General features: G+C 38.2%; 2 protein-coding genes across 12 annotated transcripts in view; one reads left to right on the top strand and one right to left on the bottom strand.

The window, feature by feature from the left end:
* THOC2 (THO complex 2) overlaps positions 1 to 8,097 on the bottom strand; it is a 61,284-nt gene extending 53,187 nt beyond the window's left edge. For all 4 annotated transcript variants that reach the window (XR_003534855.1, XR_003534856.1, XM_027687113.1 and 1 more), the window contains exon 1: positions 8,080 to 8,097. The gene's annotated coding sequence lies outside the window, so the exon portion shown is untranslated. The remainder of the gene's footprint in view (positions 1 to 8,079) is intronic.
* Positions 8,098 to 8,493: 396 nt separating this feature from the next.
* XIAP (X-linked inhibitor of apoptosis) lies at positions 8,494 to 26,647 on the top strand. 8 transcript variants are annotated; one of them, XM_027687171.1, is made up of 9 exons: positions 8,494 to 8,597; positions 10,503 to 10,626; positions 11,783 to 11,916; positions 16,609 to 17,508; positions 19,010 to 19,109; positions 20,544 to 20,622; positions 21,111 to 21,144; positions 22,362 to 22,586; positions 23,610 to 26,647. In XM_027687171.1, exons 4-9 carry the CDS (start codon positions 16,641 to 16,643, stop codon positions 23,801 to 23,803), a joined length of 1,500 nt encoding a protein of 499 aa, XP_027542972.1. In that variant the 5' UTR covers positions 8,494 to 8,597; positions 10,503 to 10,626; positions 11,783 to 11,916; positions 16,609 to 16,640; the 3' UTR covers positions 23,804 to 26,647. The 8 variants fall into 8 exon arrangements, with proteins under 8 accessions (XP_027542972.1, XP_027542967.1, XP_027542974.1 ...); XM_027687167.1 differs by lacking the exon at positions 11,783 to 11,916 and adding an exon at positions 9,173 to 9,238 and having other exon boundaries at positions 8,537 to 8,597; XM_027687169.1 differs by lacking the exon at positions 11,783 to 11,916 and adding an exon at positions 9,173 to 9,235 and having other exon boundaries at positions 8,540 to 8,597.
* Positions 26,648 to 27,567: the final 920 nt, after the last annotated feature.

The following is a 27,567-nucleotide window of genomic DNA, read 5'->3' as shown; positions in this document are numbered from 1 at the left end:
TCTCTCTCCCTGGATATAAAAGCTTGGGGCAAACCAACTGTATGGATGTTGTCTTCCAGTTGTCCCTAATGGATGTGCCTGTTTTATTACGTGTTGCTCATCTGAGCATCATTAGTTGACAAAGTGGTGATAGATCAAACCCTGATGATCTCAGAGGTCTTTTCCAACCCTGTTGATTCTGTGATCTCTGTTAAGTCTCCCCGGGTTGTTCTGTGTTCCCTACAGTTGCTAATCAGGATATAAGAGTTAAAAACATTCCATGTAGTCAGGCAGCACATGTTTTCAGTCTTTCCAGACGTTCCTTTTGCCTATCAGGACTTTTTTTTCACTGCTTTCTCAGTCTCCTACATGACTCCACCTCTACTGAAGTGTAAATCATTACAGAAATACAATGAAACTTCAGAAAATGGAGAATTATAAATAAAAATAAATAAAAGATGAGGCGAATGCGATGAAACAGAAGAAAATGGAAAATTTTAAATAAAATCAAAAGCTGAGACCTCAGTGCACCTGTGTCTATGGCAGTGCCAGCACTGCTGTGCTTTCTCTGCTTTTTACTCTGTTCTCCACATTTAATCAAAATGAACAGTTTTCAAGCACTTGGTGTAGAAGTGGTTTTCCACTCACAAAATAGCCCTGAGAAGAAAGTGTGTAGAATTTCAGCAAATCCATTCTACTTAATTAAGATGCATAGTATATACATATACATGGTATATACATATATGTCTCTAAAACATAGGGACACACATTTTAATGAAGTAACGCAGGCAAAGCAAAATATTTTGAAAATAAGTATGTACCAATTCCTCTTCAGATTAATATATTATTGACACAGAGTAGTTTTTATTCAAGGCTATAAAGTCATAATTACTTTTGACTTATCCTTGCTTTTGTGGTGGACATCTTCAGGTAGTGAAACATCTTTCTCATTACCACTGATGTTAGCTGAATTTTGAGGAATACCTAGGTTAAAAAATAAGATCTGTATTTTAGTTCTATAAAACAGCCTTTATAGTTAATTATCCATCTTTTCATGAGGCTTTTGTGTGCTAGAAAAAGCGTTGTGGGCATCTTAAAATTCGTATAAATGAGTCAGAGAGCCTTGTTAAAAGCTAGGACAGCTTTATGTTTCCTTCTGTTATTTATACAGGTTGATTTTTACCTTTCTAAATAGTGGGATAAAATAAAATTTTGAAAAGAGGGAAAAATGATGATGACTGCAAAAGCAGGATATGTCACACCATAGTCTCAAACCACCTACTGTGCTTCCTGCCTGAATAAAGAAGTTCTCTGAAGGTTTTGTCCCAACTACATTAAAGAAAATGCCTATGTCACCACTATGGTAACAGCTGGATAGCAGCAGGAAGTTATTTAGCTTAATGGCAAATACAAGGTTTTCAAGGGTGTAATACATTATCCAGCAAATACATAGCTAGAAAAGTATCAGTGGTAATTTAAACTTATAAAAATGTATTTATTCTTGGTTTTCTAAATAAATACTACAGATACCCATTAGGAGAGCTGGAAATATAAAAAAGCAGAAGAGATAAAACATCTAACAGCTCATTTCCTCTATATTAACCCACTCCATGGATTCATATGACAAGACACAACTTTAACAACTGAGTGTTTTGCTTTACTTTCCAGACACAGACATTTAAGAATGACTGTTTGGAATAAAATGTCCTTTATTATTTGGCTTATCATGTCCATGTAAGAATTAATTGTCCTAAATTCCCAATTTTTTTTTTTTTTTAATCAGTCATTGTTTGGCAATTGCTCCTGTTCTTTTTCTGGGGATATTTCCAAAATTCTCACACAGAAGAAAAATAATACAGAGGAGGCATGCTTCCACATTTTCTAGATGATTTCCATTTGGTAAATGCTGTTTAGGCAAGTAAGAATCCTAAACATTAGCTGGTACCAGCTGTTTCCATTCCTCTGGGCAACTGAAAAGAGAAACATTCTCAGACAGTGATTGTCAAACTCATCTTACCACTTTGGGTTTTTTTCCAGAGCTAAACTCAGTGTCACTTCATCATCCTGAGCTATAAAATGTCTCAGATTTAGTTAAGATCAGTGGATGTGGAGGAACACACTGTTTGGGAAAGGTTTGCTTGTTTTCAGCTCGCAGAAAGCAGGGTTGTTTCAGTCAGAGTTGTTGTTGTTTGCCTTTCTCATCCATTTGCCAACACAGGCAAGAGCCAACTGCAGATTTAGGTTCCATTTCCAAACCCTGTTGACCTGGAAGTCTTCTAGTCAAGACTTAAGTTGTTGGTTCTGTGTATGTTCATGCAACCTGGTGAAAAATGAAAGGCAGACAGACTAATTAAACTCTTCCACATGATGCCTGTGAAGAAGGGGCTTTGTTTGTTAAAAACGGTGCTGGGAGCAATGCCTGGAGTAATGTGATTGGAACAGCACTTCATAGGCAGCAGATCAATTATTTGCTTCACAATATGTTTCACTCCTTCCATGTGTATTTCTCTCTGATTAGTGTATAGCTCTGAAGAGTCTTGTTTGGTTTTTTCCTAATTAGCCTTGACAAGGAAAGCCAAAAAGACCCCCAATACCTCTGTTTCAGCAAAAGCTTTGAACAATGGAGAACCTACAAATACAGGAAAAAGGATTATTATTTCTCTAATCACGGTCTCACCAAACGGCAAAATGTTAGTGCAGAAGTGGAGATCTGTGAAACACTACTGGGATTTGTTTGAAGGATGGAGACAAGCTATTCTAATGGGTTTTACTCCCAGCCTGTGCTGGAACCATTGCATGGACAATTCCTGTTTGTTTGCTCTGAAGAATGACAGCACAGTAGAAAACTAATAAATTAATTAAACATTTTGTCTTCCAGTACATACACCTTCCTAGAAACGGCCTTATCAAGGTCAGTTATTGGGATTTCATGATAACAGTATGTTGTGTGAAAATATGAAAAAATCCTAGGAAATTTGCATGTTTTGCAAGCTGAGCAGTGACAGTACCACTGCAGTGCAATTTAGAGTCTTGCAGTGCTTCCTCAGCCCACTAATGCAGTAAGGCAGAGTACAACTTGTAAAGCAGCTCACAGCTCATCACTCACTCGCTGATCTAATAGCTGGATATTCTTCAGGAGGGATCTGTATTGTTACACCTCTTGGATGACACACATCCCACAGAAAATGGGATGACTTAATGCACTCTGCTGACAAAATCCATCCGGCAACTTCAGCCCATAATTGGCCTGTAGTCATGCACACAAAGGGTCTGTTGCAGCAGCTCCCTGGCAGCATCTCTCCAGCGCTGGGAGAGTCAGGCAGCCCACACTGGTGTCCCAGCAGCTCTGCAGCAAGTGCTTACAGTTTGTCCTCCTGTCCCTCTCCTCTGCATGTGTGCAGTGAAACTCCACATGGCTGGAGCCTCTGAGCAGGGTTGGCTGGGTGCTGGTGATGCAGGAAGTGTAGGAAGCCTAAGTTTACAGTCACCACTTATCAGTGGGTGGACAGGACCTACCAGAGCTATTGGTGTGGCTGTTAGTGCAGTGGGGGAGGCCCTTGTCCCATGGCATAGGTGCCTCGTGCTGGTTTATTGTGAGAGGTGGGAGTATTTATTAGTGCATTGAGAGAATATAAAGGTTTGAAGGTACAACCTGAATTTGGTAAGTCAGACTCTTACCAACACAGTCCACACCCTTGTTTGGGTTGTGTACCCCAGATACCATGTGTGTTAAAGTGTGTCTGTGGCTAATGATAATGATGTAAGAGAAATCCTGAACAGCTACCTAACCTTGGCAGACTGTTAGCAGTCAAAGAAGCTATTTCTGAAACTCTCAGTCCTGATTCCTCATTCTTGATCCCAGCCTGCAGTCTGGGGCACTTTGTCCACTGTTCTGTATTCTGCTTCTGCATCTCTTCCTAGTAGTTCGGCTCTGAGTGAGTCCAAAGTCAGAAGACACTTGAATACACCTGCCTTTGACATGTGAAGAATATCTTTTTTAAGCTTCTACTTAAGCATCAATATAAAGCATTTAAGAACTACAGAAAAGTTTGCTCAGCTAAGATTTGGATGGTCATGTTGAGTTTCCCCCATATATAAAAATTCTCAGACATCATCAGTAGGACATGAGGAAAATGAATGACCAAAGTGATCAGTTAAAAACGATGTTTGTTAACCACAGCATTCTTCTTTGCTCCTCTCTGCCTCTTTTCTCCTGTCAGGGTATAACATGTGGAAGCATGCAGGGAATAGGGAAACATTGCCTTGAACTTGTCTTTTTTCTACCTGTTATATCAGACTTACACAGTATCTGTGTGCCAGCACTGATATTCCAGCATGAAGGAATTATGAATAGAAAACCATGTATGTGGTCATATGCCACATGCTTGCTGAGTCCAAAGTCCCAGCTCTAGATAATTATTTCTTGCATTAATCAGTTCAAACAGAACCAAAATAAATCACTAGTTGCATGTTTACCATTTTCTTCTTCATTTGGAATTTATCTTTGCTCGCCTGCTCAGTGAATTGTGAAAGAAAGTAAACATTGCTTTCCCTGATTTGACACCACATGCAGTGAACTTAGTAGTTTCAGTGAGCAGCATACTAAGACATCAATTTTTTTTTCCGTGCTTAAATGCTAACTTTTCCACAGTACTGCTGCCATTATTTGATGGTTTTAGTTTTAATGAGAAGGCATTTTATTGCATTGTCTGATCAGCAATTGATCTGGGAGTTGTAGGAACATTTGTCCTGCACAGGATTTCATTGCTGAAATTGAAAAGGCTCATCATGTGTTTTCAACTTTTCCTTTTTCTGTACCATAATGATACCTCTATTTATCTCAAACTTCCCTTGAGACTTTTCCACTACCTTCATGAAAATGTAATGAGAATGTTGTCTATCATCTGCTTGCAACAAAAGGAAAGAAAGAATGTTCTGTAAGTGCTGTGGATAAAGGGAAAGGGTGTCATACTGTTTTGGAAGAGAGAATCAGATTTGATTTTCTGTGGACCAGCATACAAATGCATGGTTTTCCTACCAAATGACTGCATCTCTGCTTCCAACAGTAGCAAGAACATTGGATGTAATTCAAGGGAAAAGAGAGCTTTCAGACATCTGTTACTTATCAGTTATTTGATTTTCTATTGTCATATTCATGAGAAAATGTTCCTAATCAAGGCACTGTCTTGACATTTTTCCATATTTGATTTTCTTTCTCTGCTGCACCTCTGAAATTCCAGCTGTGGATTGCATAACTTTTTTCACTCTATTCATTAACCTGATACTAATGGTTCAATTAATTAGTCAATAAGATGAGTAGGAAATAAATTACATTAATTTCTTAGGGAATATGTCAACAAACCACATATGAGTTTCCCATATGAACCTTTGTGACTCATGACCCATTATTGACTAAACAGTTTGTGTCAAAGAATTGTGTGCTAAATCCAGTTTATATTTATCTGACTCAAACAGGTCAGAACAGATTGAAATTTTAACACAATTGTGTAAAGAAAGTTTCAAACAGATTATACTTTTTGTATGATCTGATTTTTTTGAATTTTTATTATTTGTTATATTTTTTAATGGAAAGGATCTCAGGAGGCAATTCCCCACATTACTCCAAAGTATGCATATAAATATTTGAAGTAGTAATTTATTTTAAAAGAAATCTAATCGTAATAGAAATTTTAGTATGGTGCACATTAAGGTAATCTCAAAAATGTTACCAACTCCTCCCATAGAAGGATGTTAAAAGATCATTTTTGCATGAAATAACCTGAAACATTTGGCAATTGTCCAAGCTAGGAGATGTTCATGTTTCACAGAAATCAAAAAAACCAACCAAACAAAACCCAAACCAAACCCAAACCTCGTGCAGAAAATCCCTCCAAATCCACCTACTGGACTTTGCTTAGTCAGACATCAGCAGTGGTTGGCAGCTCCCCGTTATGCCTCCAAGTATTGCCCCTTCATTAAGCAAAAGTGTCTTTTCAAGTGAGCTGCAGCCAAAACCACTGTTCCCAGACACTTCAGATTCCTGAGCCAGCCTGTGCTTACTTTTTTTAAATGACATTTTTAATGAAGAACAGCAGTTTAAATCAACCCTTTGTCATGATATGTACAGAAAGTTACTTTGCCGAGTAGAAGAAATTAATTTTGTGTGAAATGCTGTGCAGTACCAGGCTTGGGAGAACAGTGTGTATGTGAAGTGCCACCATGTGTGCTATAGAGCATTGACTTTCCAAGATAACTGGCTGGTTTCTTTACTTATTCATTGCATAAATAACAATAGATACCTCACATACATAATGCAGGGAGGCATAACTACAGCAACCCCATTGTGCACATGGATGTATACACTTCTACATTTCAGTTCTTTTCTTTCTTTGTTTGTTTCTCAATTTAACTCAGACTAAAATACAAGACTAAGACAAAGATACTCAAAGTATGGAGCTGCTCTGCGGTCAGTTAAGGCCCATAATGTAGTGGCTGCAAGCTCGTCCACAAAAAAAGCAGACAAAGAAGCTCAGAGAGACTACATCCATATGAAGTCAGTAAACTGATGTTTTTGTTTGTTTTAGTGCAAAATACTCGACAAATTTTAGGTACAACTTTGTTCATTCCATTTCAAATGAAAGAGGGAATACAACAAATGCAACACTTGTTTACATCCACTTAGTGTTGACAAAGATATTGCTTAAAATTTTCTTGCAAGTTTAGTTACTTTCTGTAGCTCAGGTATCACTGTTGTACAATTCTGTTGACAATCAAAACTACTTTGAAGTAATACAATTAGTTTTAATGGTTTTGGGTCACAGAAGGCTTCATGTTGGCTTTGTAGTACAAATGTACTCTTTCGCTTCCAGTTCCACTGACTCATTCAGAACTTTATTCAAACTGCACTTTAAGTTGGTTAAACTCAACAGAAAACCAAGAAATAGCTTGGTAAGAAAATAAAGATTTTATGAGTATTTTTGTCCTTATTGCTGATGTTTTTCTTTTTCATTATGTTTTCTTATTTTCTAGTTATTCTATATATAGAAGAGCTTTTTTATTTAAACTTTTACCAAACTTTTTGATTTAGACATCAAAACCTGAAAGTGGGTCACTGCAAAAACACCTTGTGACCTCTAAAAACAATCTGCTTCATTTGGAAAAGTATCAAAACCTCAACAGAGTAAGGGCCTTTGTGAAAATCATTGCTAATGAATGTATTAATAATGTGGTATGACAAGGAATTAGAAGATTAAATATTCATGTTCACATTGCTGTGTTACCTCTTACTGTATTTTATTATGGTAAAAAATTCTTAAATAAATGATCTGGCTTTGGACTGATGTGAAATGAGTTTAGATTGATGTGACTCACTATTGCAATAGAGCTGTTTGTTTCTTATAGGCTCTGCATCACCAATATGATGCATAAATAAATATTAGTACTGGGTTGTGGGTCATTCTTTTTTGAATCAAACTGGGGTTTTAGTAAGTACTGGACAGCAAAGTGAGAAACAATCCTTATTCAAAAGGGTTCTCAGTCTAAGTCCTGGAATCTGCAAACGTTCTGATACATCGTATAATTGCACTGCATCTCCTGAAATTGTCCCAGACTATCTTCCACAAGTCTTTGGAGGCACATGATCTGAGAAATATAAGTCACTACTATTTATATGCACAATGGAAAAACCAAAAAAGTTTGAGGGCGTTACTCCAAGTAGCTGAGTTTTCTTGAGGATAGCAGGGAGCAGGTCCCCTACATACAGCCAAGTATCCTGGCTATGTTAAAATGTGTTGGGTCAACCACGAGGGCACTTGAGCTTCTAAAAAATGAGAAAATTAATGCAATATTTTAATGCTCAAGACCATCTTAGTCTTAGCCATAATTGGCAGATGATTTTGGCTACAACTATGAAAGAAAATAACCTGAGTTTTCTGTTTGATTTGGAAAATTCTAGTAAAAAAAAATTCAAATCTAAGTCGTAACAAGCTGTAATTGTGCGGGGACAAGATGTGAGAGCAAGGTGAGGACGCTGGGGTGAGCAGAAACCGTCTGGAGAAGATGGTGAGACATGAAGGGGCTGCCGGAGATGCTGAGGGGAGGGGAGGGCGGCGCGGAGCCGGGGCACTGAGGGGACGGAGACACGAGAGGAGCTGAGGCGAGAGGCTGAGGGGGCTGAGGGGGCTGAGGGGTTTGAGTGGGCTGAGGGGGCTGAGAGGTTTGAGTGGGCTCAAGGGTTTGAGTGAGCTGAGGGGGCTGAGAGGTTTGAGTGGTCTGAGGGGTTTGAGTGGGCTGAGGAGGCTGAGGTGTTTGAGTGGACTGAGGGGTTTGAGTGGGCTGAGGGAGTTGAGTGGGCTGAGGGGTTTGAGTGGGCTCAGGGGGCTGAGGGGGCTGTGTGGGCTGAGGGGTTTAAGGGCTCCCGCCCTGCAGTTCCCGCCGCCGCCGCCACGCGCCGCCCTCCGCCGGCCGGAGCCGCCCCGCCGCGTCCCCACCGGCCCGGCAGGGGGCGCCGCTCCCGCCCGCGAGGCGCTGAGGCTGCCGGGAGCCGCCATCTTCTCAGCGTGCGGTACCGCGAGCGTCTCCCGCGCCGGGGCCGCGTCGAGCGGGACGGGACGCGCCCGGTGAGTTGTCAGGGGAGCGCTGCCGCGCCCGGCAGCGCCCGGGGCAGCGGTGGGAGCGGGAGCAGCGGGCGGGACCCCGGGGCGGGTCGGGCTGCACGGCTGCCCGCGCTGGCGGCTCTCGCTGCCCCGCGCGGCTCGGCGGGGTCCCCGCCCGGGGCAGGGGGCTCGGTGCCCCCGCGCCGCCCTCACGGCGGTGCCCCGGGAGTGCCGAGAGCCGGCGGGGCCGCCGCTGTCCCCCCGGCCGCTCACGGACCCGGCGGGGTGGTCCCGCGGCGGGGCGTTGCCATGGGGACGGGCACCGCCGCCGCCCGGGGCCGCCCCGAACCGAGCCGTGCCCGCTCTATTAGTATTTTTCTTTTATTAGACCCATCAGACTTTCTAGAATTTGCTTTCTGCTTCTTGTTAATAAAAATGCGGTTTTGTGCAGTTTTGCTTTGTTAAGATCGCAGTAGTTCTTAAGAATTCTGCAGGGAGAAGTTCAATCAGGTAATATTTTTTTTAGCTGTAATTGAAACTTCAGGCAGTTCTCTATTGCACAGTGACTATGCTTTTACGCTTATATATTTCTCTTTAAGTTTGTTTCTGCTTCTGTACTACTGTCTGATGCTCCTGTCTTCCTGCTAGAAGCCCTCTAAATGGTTGTAAGTACTCATTTCAGTCTGGGTAATGTCTGTCTTGTTAAACTGTTATTAATCTGCATCTGCTACAATACAAACATGTTTGCAGCACTGTTTTCATGACTCCTTCACTGCTACAATCTTACATGGCTGTTTTCATTGCTATAGTTCATGTAGCTAACTGGGAGGATGCTGTTTCTTCAATGAACAGTTTGAAACAACAATATCTTAGAATAGGCCGATTTGGAAGGGAAAGTAACCGACTGTATGAAAATCACTTTTTTGTCAAATACTTCTTTTTAAATTTAATACCTTTTTGAAGAGCAGTAGGAAATATATTAACTTAATGTTCTCATTGTTTATCCTGAAGTAAATCACCGCATAACAGAGAAGATAACAGTGAAGTATTCTCTCTAAGAAAGCAAGTTTTCATGTAATTGATTAGTTGATTAAGCTTTTATTTGGATATTTTTCGTTTTCTTAGTTGCTTCATTTTGCTATCTGCTTGATTGCTTTGCAGTTTTCTTTGAAGTCCTTTAAAGAACCCCCAACTACTTCCTTCCGTAGAAAGCTTGGCACCCACGGCGTTGGCCAAGAAGGGCAAAGGAACAAGTTAATGATTGTTCTGCTCGTCCTCTGACCTTGCCCTTTTTAACCAACAGCAAAAGTGAAAGAACTCTGATGAGGGTGGTTGGTTGTTTGTGGTATTTTTTGACTGCTTCCACTGATATGAGGCAGACTTGAGTTTGTTATCAGAAAAGTAAAAAAAAAATATGTGATCATATCTTGATTTTCAGAAGTATGAAAATGGATTTCATTGCAGTGTGTACCTGTGATAGGGCTTCTGTGTCTGTTGCTGTCCTGCCAGGGTGGATGAGAGAGCATTAGGGAGCTGAGGAGTTCCAGAAAATCCAACTTATAATCAGATACAGAATTTCCTAGGAGAGAAGTCTGGATCATGGGATTTTATTCTGTCTACTGTTACAGTCTTTCTCCTTTTTGCTGCCCTCTAGTTTTTAATTCCAGGATTTTGTTTTGTTTTCTTTGGATTTTCTGGAGTATCTCCAATTTATGTGCCTTGCTAGTTTTAGTAAAACATCTACATCTCAGACTTTCCCTGATCTCAGACTCTTTCAGTTTAAGAATATATTTTGATTTGGATTTCTTGACCGAAAGAGAATTTTAAAATGTTTTTTTGGTCATAGTTTTGAAGTTGTGCCTTCAGAAACAGTGCTGAAGGTTATGTGAAAAAGAAGTTTTTTAACCTCTGGTTTTTTTCTATCAACAGGAATGTAAATACTGGAATTTGTTCTAAAGATTGTTGGAAAATAGGAATGAAACCAGTATCTGCTTTGATTAATCTATTGCTATACTTGGTCTGATTGGATACTAATTTCTTAGGGACAACTATTGTAAGTACCTTTTGTATTTTTTTGTTTCAACAACTAACAGTGTACAATCTTTTGCTGCTTTTTATTTTTCATAGCATGTGGTCTTTTTCATGGAGTTCTAATCCAAAATATTCTGAACATAGTGATTGAAAGTCAGGCTCTAGAAATAGCAAGATTCATGAACATGAAAAAAGTAACTGTGTGTGAAGATTAAAAGGCTGTTAAGACTGAAGAAGGCATGCTGCAAAGCTTGAATGGAGTGTCACTCCTATGATAAAAAATGTGAAATGAAGCTACGCCTATCTTGCAGATCATTGTCTTTCTCCTTCTGCGTTTTGGAGAGCTTCTTTTTAAATAGAAAGGCAAGCACAGTGTTTTCAACATTTGCAACTTTCATTTTTGGTACAATATTATAATTAGAATTAATCCCCAATTCGAATTTAAGATTAAAATACAGAGGATAATTCAAGACAGATTTCCAAGGTTACAAGATGATGTTTGTCTAAATACATATATATATACACATATGTAAAATATATATCCACATTCTTCTCATTCTTTAATAGCAAAACATTCATGCCAGTGACACCAGAAAATATCAGGATGCTGTTCCTGCCCCAGGCTGCAGTGGAGTGACTGTGCCATGAGCTCAGCTGGCTGGGCAGGAGCCCTGGCTGGGGCAGGGAACACCCTTGGCAGGGGCGAGGCAGGAGCCGCCAGGCTCCCTGAGCTTGGGTGCTTTTGCAACTTGGCTTTGGAATCCAGGAGGCTCAGCAGTTTTGCTGTGGCATTAATCATGCTGTAGCTGAAGCACCATATCATTATATCTCCCTGATGAAACAAGCCCTGTTTTCCTGTATTTTTCTTTAACTCTAAGTTTAAAGGATTTGTAAAAGGATGTAGCACTAAATGTGAAGCACAGCTCATATTCAGGGCACTGCAAGTTTTGATGGGCATTTTTTACTGTTGGCTGTTCTCCTTACTACCCTCTGTTGACTGGGTAATTTTTTTTGTTCCTTAGCCAAAGGAGCAGTAACTTACTTAGGCTACAGCATGCCAGTTTTTCCTATAGTGGCTGATATTTAATCTTTCATTCTCCCACATACAGCTGCAGTTCTTCTGAAGACATTTAATTTGCAAATTCACAAAAACAATTCTTTTTTTTGTCTGCCCTTAGCAGATGCAAATTTGTCCCACTCTTATCTACGGAGAACCTTGCCATGAATCCATTTTTCTTGTTTATTGCTCTATTCCATACCCATATTACTTCTTCATGAAGAAAAATACAATGTGAAAATAATTCTCAGAATGGTATGTTTCTGTTGGCCTGGTAATGTAGTTTTCAAAGACGGGGAGACCGTGAGAGTCTTTGTGACTAAAGTAAAAAATGAGGAGGATATAATAGCTTACTGTAACCTTGAGCAGCTGACTGACTTCCTGGGATGACTGACCCCGGTGGGAGGCTAAGTAGGACCTGTCTGAAGAACAGACAGATGAAGCTGAGCTGATGGGTTATGTAACCTTTGGCACTGAATCAAGAGGCATTCTGTAGACACACCTCCTCTTTCTAAAATAAAGTAAAAAAATCTCTAGGCAGAATTTTTTTAAAAATTGCTATTGATAATTAGATGTAAATATGCTAAAATTTCTAAAGACTGTTCAAATAAATCCTATGTTTCTGGTGGTTTTAATCCTTATAAGTACACTTCCAGTTAGCAGCACGCACCTTCCTTGATCTAGTTGCAGCTGAGCAGGGAGAAACTGAAGTTCATTGAAGTGACATGTGCATAATCTGTGTGTCAGACGGTACAGTATGTTCTGTTTGATATTTACTCGGTGCACTACTCACATTTCAAAATTCAGTCAACAATAAACACTAACATTGCTCTTACAGTCAGCAAGGCAAGGGGTAGAAGCTCCATGTTTATGTACCCTTTGGTCAGGAACATGAGGCTGTGCGAGTAGATTTCTTATTTGGGGGTTACTGCCATGCTTGTCATGTGGAAGAGTTAAAAATAACTCCTTAAAATGCCAATCTCTTTTAGGGTTAGGGCTAGAAATAACAATATCTATTAAAATATACTTGAAAGGGACAGTGGGTTCTGTACTTTTCCTTCGAAGTATTTCAGATCTAGGTAATATGATAATGTCGTATTTTTGCATGAAATCCTACCTGTTAATATTTTTTAAGCTGAATTAAGCATGGGGCTTTTTGCAGAACCACAGTATACAATTTTGCATTTTGAATAAGTTAACATTTTTTCTATAAATTTTTGTCTTTATCTCTTCTGCTGAAACATAATCAATGGACCATCTAAATGGGTACTTTGGCTTGGAAATGGGTGGTGTCCTGTGACAAATTGCCTTCAGATCTTTAAAAGTAGGATTAAACGTGGCTCAGCTTCTGGAAGCCTTTCAGGCTAAAATAGATTTTGTTTACTCACTGTATAAGGAAATATTTAATGCTTCAATAATAGTTAAAATGGCTGGGTTTTATAAGTGAAGATGATCTTTAACATTTCTGGATGTTCTACTTTTGATTCACATGTGCTTAATTAAAACCTATGCAGAAAGGCTTAATTAACCTCTGCATACATAAAGTATACTCTGAACTCAGGTTTGCTGCTGGTATGTATTATAAAGTCTTTTATACCTGTCTTAGGTCATTGATTTTTGTGAAATTATTTTTCTTAGCCATAAACTATTCAAAAATTTACCTTCAGTCATTTTTCTTCTGCGGGTAATACCTGTCTGAGGTTATTGCCATGTTGAGTGCATTTTTTTTTTTTATTCACTGTGTTAAGAGAAGTATTGTAGTATTCATATCACTCTAGAACAAACTGAAAGAATAAAGCTGATAATCTCAGTGTTCTTAGTGATGAATGCGTTGTGTATAGGGTGGGGTCCTTGGAATGAAATTATCTAAAAAGTAGATGCTTGCCCATTGCATGAAATAAACATTTTGCATTAAACATTTAATGCAAAAATAATTAATAAATACATATTAATAAGCATTTCAGCTTATTTAAAAAAAACGAAACAAAACAACACCATTATAAGGTTTCTTTGATGTTGGAGGGATAGAGCTTTAGTGAAAGAATCCAGAAAAGGACTACAAGACTCAGGCTTGCTCATGCAGCATAGACATAAATATGGTTTGAAGATCATCCCTGACAGAGGGCGCTGGAGAATCTGGGACTTACATAAGAGACAATATTTGTTCAAATGGCTTTGGTAAAATATCTTCTTTGTCTTATGAAAAAAAAGTTACTTCCTGTAAGTACTGCATTCATGTTATAAGGAAGTTCATATATATATATATATAATTCTTTATGCATATGTTACTATTGTGTCAGACTTATTTTTGCTTTAAGAATGGGAGATTCTAAGATGAGTTCTGATATGGGAGCAGATAAGTGGTACTTACAGCAGAACATATAGGTAGTTTGTGAGAAGTGGGGGCATAAATAATTCTGTCATAACTGTTTCCTAACTTCATATATTATAGTCATGATTGTAATATGTGATCATGGAATACAACATAAGGAACAGAAAAAGCACAAACCAAGGGTGATCTTTTTGTCTTCAGTAAATTCTTGAGCTGTCAGACTTGACCGTTGTCTTTACCTCTGATTTCACCAAGGACAGGGAGGGCAAATTACAGAGACTGACTGAGTAGATCATCTATTATTTGCTACAGTTATCAAAGAGGGATATAGAGACCTTATTCTGATTTTAAAGTAAATACAAACCAGAAAAGTTAATATGCAAAAATTTAAATAGGATGAGTTTTTTTCACTGATTCTGAACTAATTTCTCTATGAACAAAATAGAAATGAAGACACTGCCAGTCATACAGTGAAAGCATATGCATTTGGTTTGGTTTTGTCAATGGACAGTTTGAGGAATCTCTGAAGGATGTGAGGTGGGCTTTGTGTTCTTTTAGAAAGTCTTTCAGGCATCAGATAAGAAAAGTAGTATGCAGCTAACTGTAAGTAATACCAGTTCTGTTATGAATGCGGTGTAGTAGTGATGATAGATGCATAAGGTCACTTGAGATCTTTACAGACATGGTTCTAGAGGCTTTAAAATACAATTTTAAAAGGAAGTAAACATGAACTTTTAAACTTCTGTTATGAAAATCCACTTGTTTTCAGTATATGTATATATAAAAATAAATGTTTTGTGACAGCTTACATATTACTACATGTAATTACTTGTTTTGGTTTTTTTACCCTTCAAAGTCAAAACTAGCATATAGGTCAGATTTGTAGGTCAGTCAATGTAATTTATTTAGAGGCTATTTTTGAATTTGCTAAGCTAAACCAGAAAGCTGCAGTATAATTTCTAGTGTCACTACATTAGTCATGAGCTGACATACAGAAGGAATTAAAGCTGGTGCTGGGAAGTCTTGTGATTACATGAAACACTCATGCTGGGTCTCCAACGTCACGTTTTCTCCACCTGCTTATATGTTAATTATCTTTGTCATTTTGGCAGAGGATGCAGCAATCCTGCAATGCACAGGCATTTTAATTTTCCCCTCTCCCTTCTGAACTCTAAAAATGGTTTTGTCCTTCCTGTAGAAACTAAATCTGGTTTTGTATAAGCAATTATTATGATTATAACATCTGCATTGACCTCACAGAAAGTATAATCAATATTAATGCAGGCATTGAGGAAGCTAAATTTTTACCTGCTGGCCTAACTTACATGAGGACTGGAAATAGATGTATTTCAGGATTCATGTGGAAAATGGAGAAGGACACTTGTTCAAATAAATACATATTCCGTTCTTCCTTTTTGCTAATTGCTGAATTATTACTGCTTTGTGCTAAGAATTTGATTTGGGTAGTCTCACAATAATTTAATTTACCACTTTGAGATGTGCATGAGCAATAGCCAAGACTTTCTAAGTCAATAATGTCACTGCACTTGTCTGGACAAGGGGTGAAGTTTTACTGTGCTCTGATTTCATCCATACTGGGATGAAGGCAATGACTGTGTCAGTTTGTGGTTCTTGCACAGGACCTGCTGTAGCCAAGTTGATTCCTTTCGTCCTTGAGAGAGATGGGGCTTGTCTGAGCCCTCTTAGACTTCTGCAGAAAGGACATGGGCAGGACTAGCAGTTGATACTCACCCTGGAAAAGTGGTAGGGAGGAATAGGAATGTGCAACAAGTCATAAGCAGAATGGCAGTCCTTCAGGAAGGGAAGGGAGGAAAATCTGAGCTGATGGCAGAGGCACGGGAATTTTTGGTAAAAGAGTGTAGGTAGGGCATGGAAAAGTGGAAGCAATGTGCTGGGCATGAACACTAGTGCTGGGCAGTCCCAAGACACTGATGTTGAAAGCAGTGCACAGCTCTTTGTTAAAATGCCCTACTGAAACACCTAATAGTTTATTTCACAGATATTTTGCTCAAAGGTAAATTGAGGTATGTCTTTACAATATAGCAAAAGTACAAAAGGTTTTGTTTGGTTGGTTTTTTGTTTGTTTTTTTAATGATGATTTTACCAGTTGCTACCTGCCTGTAATGAACGGGGTGGGGGTCATGGCCTTCATATGGGGATAATAGGTAGTTGTGTTTGAGAAATGGGCTCTAAAATCTTGCAAATATGGTCTGGCTTGGACCTGTATTTTAAATCGAGTAACTTTGCATTTCAGGTTCAGAAGACTTTTGGCAGGGTTTTATTCAGAAGTTTTGTTAAATATTTGTGTTCTATAGCTTCTAAAGCTATAAACCGGTGTGTTTTCCAGGTAGATGTTTATAGGCCTGTCAAACATCTTGATCTCTCTGCCTTTCTTTACATATTTTTTAAATTATTTTGGTTTTAGTGTTATGATGTTTGCCTCTGTGTGGCAGGTAATGGGTGAGATGGGAGGGAAGAGGAAGAGTCATTTTAATACATGAAGGGTGGTAGTTGAATTTAGCCAGTTTCCAGTTTGTGTATGGGTGTGATCTGTCCTTCTGTCTGTGAAACTAAAACAGATATTCTTTGTTTAGGAAACCTAAAGGAGAGCTCTGCAAATGCAGAGATGACGTGTAATGTCCCACATAATTCGGACAGTGCCACTCCAGACACTGACTGTGGCCAGGAATGGGCACAGGAACGCTGTCGACTGGGAACGTTTGTTGGATTTCCCCTTGGCTGTCCGGTGTCCGCGTTAGCACTGGCACGAGCTGGCTTTGTTTACACTGGAGAAGGTGACAAAGTGAAGTGCTTCAGTTGCCATGCAACTATTGAAGGATGGGCATCTGGGGATTCTGCAGTTAAGAGACACAAACAGCTTTCCCCAAACTGCAAATTTATTACTGACTCTGCTTTTCTGGAAGATGATGTGGATCCTGTAGGCCAGAACTACCAGTACAGAACTGAAAATGGTTCCAGCAATTCAGCCCTCCTGTGTGCTCTGGATGACCCTGAGGTGGAGGCAGATTACCTTTTGAGAACTAGGCAGGTTGTGGATATGTCAGATACTTTGTATCCTAGAAACCCTGCTATGTGCAGTGAAGAAACAAGATTAAAGTCTTTTCACAACTGGCCCCTCAATGACCAATTGACACCACAGGAATTAGCTAATGCTGGATTTTATTATACAGGTGTTGGTGATCAAGTGGCGTGTTTTTGTTGTGGTGGAAAATTGAAGAACTGGGAACCCACTGACAGAGCTTGGTCAGAACACAAGAGGCATTTTCCCAAATGCCTTTTTGTCCTGGGCCGGGATGTTGGAAATGTTCCAAGTGAATCTATTCCTGATGAATTTGGGATAAATGGTCTGAACAATGCACAGCACCCAAGGAATCCATCTATGGCAAACTATGGAAGACGTTTACAAACATTTTTGTCTTGGATATATCCTGTTGACAAGGAGCAACTTGCAGAAGCTGGGTTCTACAGCGTAGGTAAGCCAGACCTTAGAATGGCTAATACCTTTTACAAAGAAATTGTATATGAGAAAATGTCTTGTTATGGAAAAAAGGGCATTTTAAAAAATTCAAATATGCAATGATTTGCCAGAATTCCGTTACTCTGTAAACTACTTCTCACACTTCTTTTGTAAAATTATATCAGGTATGTTTAATAGCAAAATATAAACTAGGTCATAAATTTACTTCTAGCAGTAAAACAACCAAGTGTTTTCTTTGCCTGCTAAAACCCTCATAATACATCTTTCACAATGACAATTATTGGAGTTAGTATTTTTTAAGAAATGAACTGCTGTCCTCGAGACCTGAGGTGTGAGCAGTGGGCCTGTGGTCTGCACAGAGGCCTGTGAACAGGACAGTGCAGGTTGTGTGCCATTTTACTTTAACATATGTTTGCATTATTATGGCATGTGGACACCCAGAACTGGCAGATACCACTACTGCCTGCTGTAAAAGCTTTATGAAGACACTGATGCCAGTGGAAGAGCTTTTACTCTTTGATATGTAGTGTTTGACTTAGATAAGACTCCAGTGTCTCTGTGCATTGGTTTCCCAGTTAGATGGAATTGCACAGTGCCGTTAAAGACCTTTGAAATTCCTCACTGAGAGGTGCTGTATGAGTGCAAAGTGTGAGGTCACAAAGAAAAGGGGTAATCTCTTACTCTCTTCTTAATTGACTTCTCTTAGTAGCTCTCAGAAGAACTTTTTAATCTGATTCCATTTGTTCAACCTGTGGCCATAAATAACCTTTGATATATTGCTGTCTGGGTTATACACAGACAATATTTGTACCCAGCAGAAGTGTTTTTATTGATTTCTTCTTAAATTCCTAAAAGTACCGAGAGATCTGTATTGCGAAGGTGCAGTAACTGGGCACCAGCTTATCAGAACACCCATGGCTGTTCAGGTGACTTCTGTGAAAACTGTTTCCCGTGGCCTGAGAATAATTTAACCTTCTAGGAAAACTGTCCATATCTCCTCTCATCTCAATAAACACAATATCTAAGCAGTTTCTGGTGCAGTCTTGGATTATAGTAGACATAGTGCTAGAACAGAGAGAATGCAATTCTCCTCAGCTGGTTATGCTACTGCTGCGTAGGGCCTGTTGAACTTAACATGGAAATGAAGGACCAAAAAGACATATAAACATCCCTAATTCTTTGTGGCTATCTTCAGGGCTTGTTTACTATTGGATGGAGTTAATAATAGATTATTTTTAGCTTTTGCTTTTTATCTATAATTACTTACTAAAATAAAATTCAGGAAAACTTCATGCTACTCTTATTTTGTATTTTTTTAAGCTCAGTTCTCTCCTGAACATTTGGTTTAAATCATGTATGTTGTCCTCCGTTAAAACGGAGTTCTTTTTAGTTGAAATTGCGAATCAGTAAAATAAACATTTTATTTCTTAATAATGTAACATGTTATTTGAAAACTTAATGTTATGCTTACTAGAAATTCTTGTGTGTTTCCTCAGGTAATGGTGATCATGTTGTGTGTTTTCACTGTGGTGGAGGATTGCAAGAATGGAAGGAAAATGAAGATCCATGGGATCAACATGCCAAATGGTTTCCTGGGTAAGGCATTTTTTACTGTTTTCTTGGTGCATGTCTGAGTCTTATTTACAGTATGTTGCATTTTAATGACAGAGCATACTAATAAAGGTTTCAGAAGGTTGATTATGGCTTAATGTTTAAATTTATGAAAATAATTTTATGTTGGCTTATTTCTAGGCATTATTAAAGGGAAGGGAAGATTTCTGTGTCTGGACTTAACTGGTGTCTCAGCAAAAAGAATTATGTAGTTTTGTGAATAATTATCTGATTTTTTTTTTCTCATTATCCAAGTGCTACATTCTAATGGTTATTTTATTAGCTACATACATGGCAATGTTTGTAACTTATACCAGGATACAAAATGACTAAGCTTCTGTCACAATGCAAACAAAGCTGAAGAAGTCAGCAGTGGCATGGAATTCAAAACACAGTTCTGTGTAATTTTAAAGGATGAAGGACTCCAGACCCAGAAGCACTTTTTAGAAAGACTGACAGTGTTGTCTTAAATATGTTTTGAGGAAAGGAAGAATAGTATATGACTCAGTAATTCTTACAAGTGGACAGAAGCTGTCCGAGTACAAAGTCTCAGTTACTTATGTAACATTGATAAAATCAATGTCTTTTATGCATTTGCTGCCAAATTTCTCTTTTGTGGTGAAAGGCTCTCTGGAAGTTTGAGATTGGTATTTATGTATTAGCTGTTCCCTTTTCTAATAGGGAGCTTTTAATACAGGCAGCTTTTAATTATTATCCTCTGCCACTCGAAAGAGATACAATTCCAGGGTTTTGGCTTGGTGCAGCAAATGGTTAAGATGTGTTTTCTTGCTACATTTCACTCCTCTTTGTTTGGGTTTGATTTTGGTTTAGGTTGCTTAAACTATGTCAGATTTGCTTAGATCCTCTCAGATCATTAAGAGTCCTGTTTGGGGGTTTGTTGGCAGGTCAGTGGCAGTGGCAGTCTCACAGCTGCTGTCTGTGTCCCCGAAGGAGAGGTAACTGCTGGAGCTGGAGAACTATTGCCAAGGAGTTGTGGCATTCCCTACATTTTCTGGTAGGGAAGAGCTCTGCCCAGTGGCTAAGTGGTTGGAAAATAATGAAAGAAAGCATGTAAGGCACCTGTATTACCAGTGACTGCTTTGATTGCAAAAGGCTAAAAGAACCAGCATTTTAACATAATGTTTGGTTTTAATTGGTCTTTACCTCTTTAAACCTGTGGCATGAGCTGTCATGGCCAACAACTCTTCAGCTTTCTGTTTCACCAAAAAAGTGAGAAAGATAAGTACTGCTTAAGTGATTAAGATATTTCTAGAAATGTTTCAATAACATCACAGATGTTGACTAAACATTAGATTTTAAAAGCCAGCATTCTGAATTATGTAGGAAATTTATCAAAGTTATGTAATACATTTTTACTTCTTATGTGGTTTTAATAAAACTAAATATTTTCATTTTTAGATGCAGGTTTTTGAGCAAGGAAAAGGGGATAGAATTTATAAATAATGTTCACTTAAGAGACGCATGTAGTGATCCAACAGTAAGTGTCTTGCTTATTAATCGTTTTGTTAAAATAGAAAAAGTCTTAACATAATTTTCATATGAAGTTACTCTTCTTATGTATCTATCATTTAATCCTCCTGCTGCTTTTTTCATTGGCAGAAAGTGAAAGACATCAAAGTATGTTTTGGTTCTGTCAATCAGAGTTTACTGTCTCCCAGTTCTCTGTAGCTGGATCATGGAACAAAGCCAGGGTACTCTGTATATGTTGTATATCGGGTACTGAACAAGTGCCATTTGTTTTATAGCCTGGGAACCTAAGGTTTATGATGAATAAAAACAGATAAATTTTATTTTCTTGTTACAAACAGTATGAAAGAGATAACAAAATACTGATCATTTTGCAGTTGTTCAGAGTGGATTTAATAAATAATCGAGACCAAATAGCTATTTTCTGTTTTGTAACTGTATAGGTTTCCTTCTACTTCTTCAGAATTGTAATTTTGTCTTTTTGTATTTCACTTTTAGACAGAAGCTGCTGAAGGGACAATAATTCCTAAAGGTATTCCCCCCTATTTTGGAATATCCATATTTGAATGTATAGCAAAGGAAATGGTTAAATTTAAAAATAACCCTATTACATTTTTAAATAAAGCATGACAGGCAAATTGTTGGATGATACTCTTCCATTGCTACGTTGCTTCTAAAGAACTGCAGATGAATGAATTTTATTTCTCTCAGGGGAAATAGAATCATGGTTTAGTAAATATTGTAAAGTAGAGATTGCTGAACCATGGAAGAAGAATGTATAGGATGCAGTCTTGCAGCTAGTGAGTGTGCATCAAGCATTGAATTAGAGTGCTGTGGGATGGATGTTAAAGAATACTGAACTGAATCCTTTTTCACGGGGCAGGAAGAGTTGGGCTGTTAAATGGCAAGGACTAGGAAGCTGAGAAAGCTGAAGTAGTTTGTTATGTGTTCCAGTATTTCACATTCCTGCAATGCTTTTCACAAATACCAAGCAATAAAAAGACCAGACAGTTAAAGGGGTAGTAGGAGGGCAGTCAAGCAGCTTCATCCCAGGGAATGAGAGCTGTTGCTACTAAGAGTGGTTACACAAAACCTATTTAAGAAATCTCTCACACTGCTCATTTATATGAGTGTGAAAATCAGGTTAAAAAATTTTACTCTTTGAACAATCTTGATAAGTAAGAGGAAGGTGAAGGTCAAACATACTGAAAAATGTTTTCCCAAAGTAGTGTTATGTCTTACCATGGATAGCCCTGCTTGCTTGCTGATGGTGCTGTGTTTTGATTTTATAAATTCAAATTATTTATTGGTTTCTCTCAACATATATATGATTTTTTTTCTTCCCTGAACTGAATTAAAATTATTGTTACCAAATACTTACCTTTCCTTTGTGCCTTGGAATTTTGGGTGATTTTCAGTTAACATTCAGTTACAGAATTAGTGATATTAGTTATAAGAGATGTGTTATTTAAGTAGTTGATTTGAACAGCAAATCTGGGAGGATTTCTATGTTATAAATAGATGAAGGGAGACTGGGAAAGCTAGGATAGAAGAAAACTCAAACCTGCACTTTTGGGTGTTTTGACAATGCAATTTTTACAAGCAGCAAAATTTGCAAATTGGCATTATGGTTCCTTTGGCTACATATTTGCAAACGTGGCTTAGAGTACTGTAGTGAATACTGTCCAGTAATTAGGTTCATCCTTGTTAAATTGTTTTTATTTATTTTTTTTTAATTTCTTTTTTTAGATGATCTCTTACAGAATCCTTTGGTACAAAGTGCCATAGCCATGGGTTTCAGTTTGTCTGAGATTAGGAACACCATGGAAAAGAGATTGCAGATGACTGGAGAAAGTCACACATCTGTTGAGGATCTGGTAGCAGACTTAAGTGCTCAGAAAGAAAATACAAGGGAAGAAGAACCAAATGAAATCCCAATTGAGCAAGATGAGCTTATTCAATTACAAAACCTCTGTGTGTACTTTCATATCAGCTCTTTAGTCTGTGAAATACTTTTTATTGTTATCTGTTTATCCTACCCTCTGATCCCAGCCTTACCTAAGGTGAAGTTACAGTATTGTAACTTGAAATTCAAGGGATTTGTGTTTGGACATGCAAAAAACTGAACGAAGAGGGTGTTAAAATATTTGAGCGTAGCAGCATTTATAAGTATCAATTATAAAATAAGTAATATTAGTACCTCAGAAATGTGTAATACTGAAAGTCTAGTGTGCTTCTGGGAAAGGTTATACGTACTAACAAAAAAGCCAAAATTGTGACAATGACATGTGAAAGCAAGAAAAACTGTAGGTGTGGGATATCTTGTGGCAAAATGAAGTGGCCACAGTGATACACTGTCATATTCAGTGTGCTCAGCGTGAAAAACTCTTAGTAGGGGATTGGTTATTTTTCAGTATATAATTTTACTTGGGGTAGAAGGATTTTCCTTCTTGGCTGATGAGAAGAATTGTACTTCTAAACGGGGTTTCTTTTCAGTTATCTGTGTTCCAGCTTTGCTGGGATGTGCAAGTCATGCTCAGAAAGCCCTTGTGGTGCACTCTGCAAATAATCCAAACTCAGGAATTCTGATTCAGGAGACTTGTAATTTAAGACAAGCATATGGGTGGCATGGTGGGCAGAGATCTTACCAGCCTACTCCTTTTAATAAGATTTCTAATGGACATTATGGGCAAAAAGAACTTGCAATGCAGCTGGACATTATTTTGGTGGTTTCAAGCTCTTACAGATATAGGTAGCTGAACTCCCTGCTTGTATTGGCTTGGGAGATGTAATGAGATGAGAAGGGGAAAAAAAAGAAGAGTCCATGCTGCAGCTGGGATTCCTCTCTCTTGTAATATTTTATTTTATTCTTTTTAAGGGTGTGACCTTTAAATCATATGAAGAAAACATTGTCCTTGTGTGTAAGGAGAAAAAAAAAGAATGAGATTGATTGTTACTAAGTATGTTAACTTCTTTTTATGTGTTTATTTTCCTCAGACCTCAGCACTGAAGAGAAGTTAAGACGCTTGCAAGAAGAAAAGCTTTGTAAAATCTGTATGGCTAAAGATGTGTCAGTTGTCTTCATTCCCTGTGGTCACTTAGTTGCCTGTAAGGAATGTGCTCAAGTACTTAGTGAATGCCCTCTGTGTCGTACAGATATTATGAGAAAACAGGAAATTTTTATGTATTAGTGAAATACACAGCACTAGGGATGCAAATGTTTCCTGCTTTATTGCTTTAAATATGTGCAATGTAATGTTAAAAATGCAGATAATTCCAGGATGTAACCATATGGCAGTATTTAGGTTTTTCTGCTGTCAAACTCTACGTGTTTTAATACTTCAAAAATTATTTAAATTATTTTTCTGAAGTGAATTTTTTTTTATATAAAAAGCAATATTAGAAGGCAAATATGTATATTTTGTAACTTCAGTTCATAGACTGAAAGCCCAAATCATGCAAACCTTTATGTGATCATTCCTTTGCTTCACTTTGGTAGGACTCTGTATGACTGAAGTTTATGCAAATACAGTTGTATAAAGAGCCTGTCCCTGTATAAAATTTGTAAGTAAGCTAATTTAAAATGCTGTTGTATACATGTGTATTATAGCTGAGATTTTAACTTCTTAAAAATGTTATGTAAGATTGAAAATATTATTTCTCTAACTGTTGTTGTGACATAATTCAGAGTATACACACAAACCTGCTGCTGCAATAATTCACCTTATGTTTACTTCTGCTTTGTAAGTGTCTGTTTTGATGTGTCTCCCTGTCTATTTTTTCGGATTTAGATGTATGAATTGGCTTCAGGAAACTGAAGTTTTAGCCATCTGTTTTTCACAAAAATCCCTCTGTATATAAAATGTATATTCATTTCACTGATTTTTGAGAACTCAACAGAAATGAAGGAGATTTTATGTACCTTGTGACCTTCATGAGAGGAGGTGACAAGTTAAGGACTACTCTAATGAGAGTCACCTTAAAATACTCAAACGTTTTCATACTGGACTGAGCCTCCATTTCCAATTAAAAAAGTATCACAGCTTTGTATTTTAGTACAGCTGTTTTATGGTTACTTTTCTTAATTATGTGACTTCCTTGTTTTGTGGAGTACTATGTTCTGTGTATATACTTTTGAGTTCTGCACACTAAAAGATTTAGAATATAGAATATACAGAATATAGTTTTTCACATGGTAAAAGTTTTAAATCAAATACACAGAAATTTAATATCTACCTTTTCTATTTTTTTAATCTGTGCTATGTGATGTAATGAATATGTAAAATAAAGTGCAACCCAGTTGTTCCTTGATCAGTATTTGATTTGCACCTGGAAAAAAATAATTTAGAAGGCTGCTTTCTGTTGTTTTTTGTTTTATAATTAAACTTATTAATGTAACCACAATGTTATTAGGCATAATGAACATATTTTAATTGGAGAGGAAATAAAATCTATTGTTTGTATAAATTAAAGTTGTTTAATTATAAAATTAAACTACATTAACTTTGCTATTTTTTTCTGGTAGAATTTTGTCTTAGAAATAGATGATGACTAGAAATTTGTAAAGAATTCAGCACAGATGTTTTATTTTGCCTTCTTGTGCCTTTGTGAAGAGTTTAGAGTTTCAGACGTCCTGCACGTGGAGATTTTTCAGGACAGATATGGACTGGCAATTCTGACGGGCTTGTTCCTTGCACCCCTTTTTACTTGCAGGGAGGGTTTTCTGTACTTTTCCTGGGAAATTGCAAGGGGGTTGTTAGCTCACGAGCTGGTGTATCTTGCCTGAAATAGCTGTTTTAGTTAAGGTGGCAAACTGTGTTTTGCTGACTTGCTTAAGCAGATGGTTGGTTACCTAACCTTGTCCTGGGTCATGTGAGAGGCTGTTTGGATCAGCTGGATCCAACTCACAGGCTGCAGGACTTGGCACGCGGCAACAAAGGCCTGTCTGGGAAAGAGACTGACCAAATTTACTTAAACTGTTACAAAACTAAATCCTAGTAAGGAGATGATTTGGGGTGTAAATACCGTATGTAAAGTGTCTGAGAAAAGCTGGAAAGTAGGTGACAAATAATACCTTCTAAACTGACATGGAGAGGAAACACATTGTCCAAGTAACATGGAAGCAGAGCATAAATGCTTCACATTAAAGCTTGGTAACTTTTAAAAGGTATCCTTCTGTATTTTTATATACATATCCCTTACTGCAGCTTTTTCATATAATATTATAAAAGATACAGCTATATATCAATTCAACTTGTAACACTTGGGGACATTAAAGGGTTAAAAGCCTGTTAGTGAGATAACAAAATAACTGCTCTGTAGGTTTAGGTTGGGTTTTTTTTAAATACAATTAGAGTTCTATTCAGACTAAATGTGAAAAAATAATTAGCATAGTCATCAAATTCTGACAGCTCGAATTAGGAAGATAGTTTTTTCAAATTACTTTGATTTTTCAGTATCTTAAACAGAGAAGTTCCATGGCTGCTGATACTGAGTGTTTAAAGTGTTTAAAGACATAGAAATGAGGGATGCAAATATATGGAATGGAAGCACAGGGGCTTTGAAAAGGAGGTTAGCAGCAGGATAAAGATGCCTTGGGCGTTGATTTCTATAGAAGAGTTACTTGGGAGCTATACAATATATTTAAATATCAATATTCAGTCACTTTCTTCCAGTGGCTTCTGTGTAAAATCTTCCATTTTATTTGTAGCAGCAGAACTATTTGCTGCTCTGGATGCGTGGGAGATTTACGAGGGTTTTCAATAACACTTCCTGGAAGTGTGTTGTTTAGAAAGCGTGGAAAGTACACACCTCATTTAGAAACAGAAGGCTAAAGCAAGGAAAACCCGGACAGTCAATGTTTTTGTTACACATGTAGCTTTTTCTCACTGCCTTGAAACATGGGGCCCAAACTGTAACCCTGACTTACTCAGCTGGAGTTTGTGTCTCTACAGATTCGTAGCTGTCTGGGCTTTTTTTAATTTGTTCTGAGGCTTGATCCAAGGCTTGTAGCACCATAAAAAGTTTTTAAATTACTACAGCTTGAGTTTTGGTTTTGTTTTTTGCTTGTTTTTTTTTGTTTGGGTTTTGCTGTTGTTTGGGATTTTTTGAGCTTGTTTTTGTTTGTTTGTTTTTTAATTAGAGTATTTAAACATTTCTTTTAACATGGCCTGGTTAGTTTTGACCACAGTGGTCCAGTGTTTATTTTTGTTAGCTGTGCATGCAGTCTGAAGCTACAGGACAAGTTTTCAAAGCATTGTTGTCAACCTGAGGGCCTGATTTTAGTTACATTTTATGTTTGTTTTATTGAAACTAACAAAAATGTCATTACAAAGGGTTGGAATTGAGTTATAGCTGGGCACTTGATTACCACGTACATGTGAATCGTGAAGCTGAAGGGTTGTACGCTGGGATGGAACCTTACACGGAGCAGTGACATTTGCTGCCACAGTATTCAGGAACTGCTTGGAAGAGACTCTGCTCTGCCTCTCAAGCTGTGCAAGTTCAAGCACATGATGTGTAGGGCCCACCTGAGGGAAGGTTGGCTCTTCATAGAGCAGAGGAGGAGCTGGAGGTTTTTCTGGCTTTTGCAGTGTTTTCTGCAGCGGTTTGTGTGTGAGCAGCGAGTTGTCACAGTGTTCTCTGTTACCCCTGCTTTGGGCACGACTGACTCCTGTTGGCAAGGCCAGATGTCAAAGAATGGGCTAGAGAAGCACTTCCGCTGCTGCCCCTGAGGCTTTTTTGTGCCAGTCCTGTGCAGAGCAGCTGGATTCGCCTCAGCTCACGAACCTGGGTCATGAAGGATGTTGGTCCTCTTCTCCAGAGGGTCTGATGGGAAGAGCCAGTCGAGCAACATCACCTTAATTACTCATGGAACTGAGGGACAAGTGAATACTCTCCCTCTTACCATTTTTTCATGGTTTACATGTGTTACATTTTACTGAATACCTTGAAA

Source organism: Neopelma chrysocephalum, unplaced genomic scaffold (genome assembly GCF_003984885.1).
Source record: "Neopelma chrysocephalum unplaced genomic scaffold, ASM398488v2 Primary Assembly neopelma1_73b, whole genome shotgun sequence".
In the NCBI taxonomy this organism is placed as follows: Eukaryota; Metazoa; Chordata; class Aves; order Passeriformes; family Pipridae; genus Neopelma; species Neopelma chrysocephalum.
Note: the sequence above shows the minus strand (reverse complement) of the source record. Positions and strands in the feature narration are given on the sequence as shown.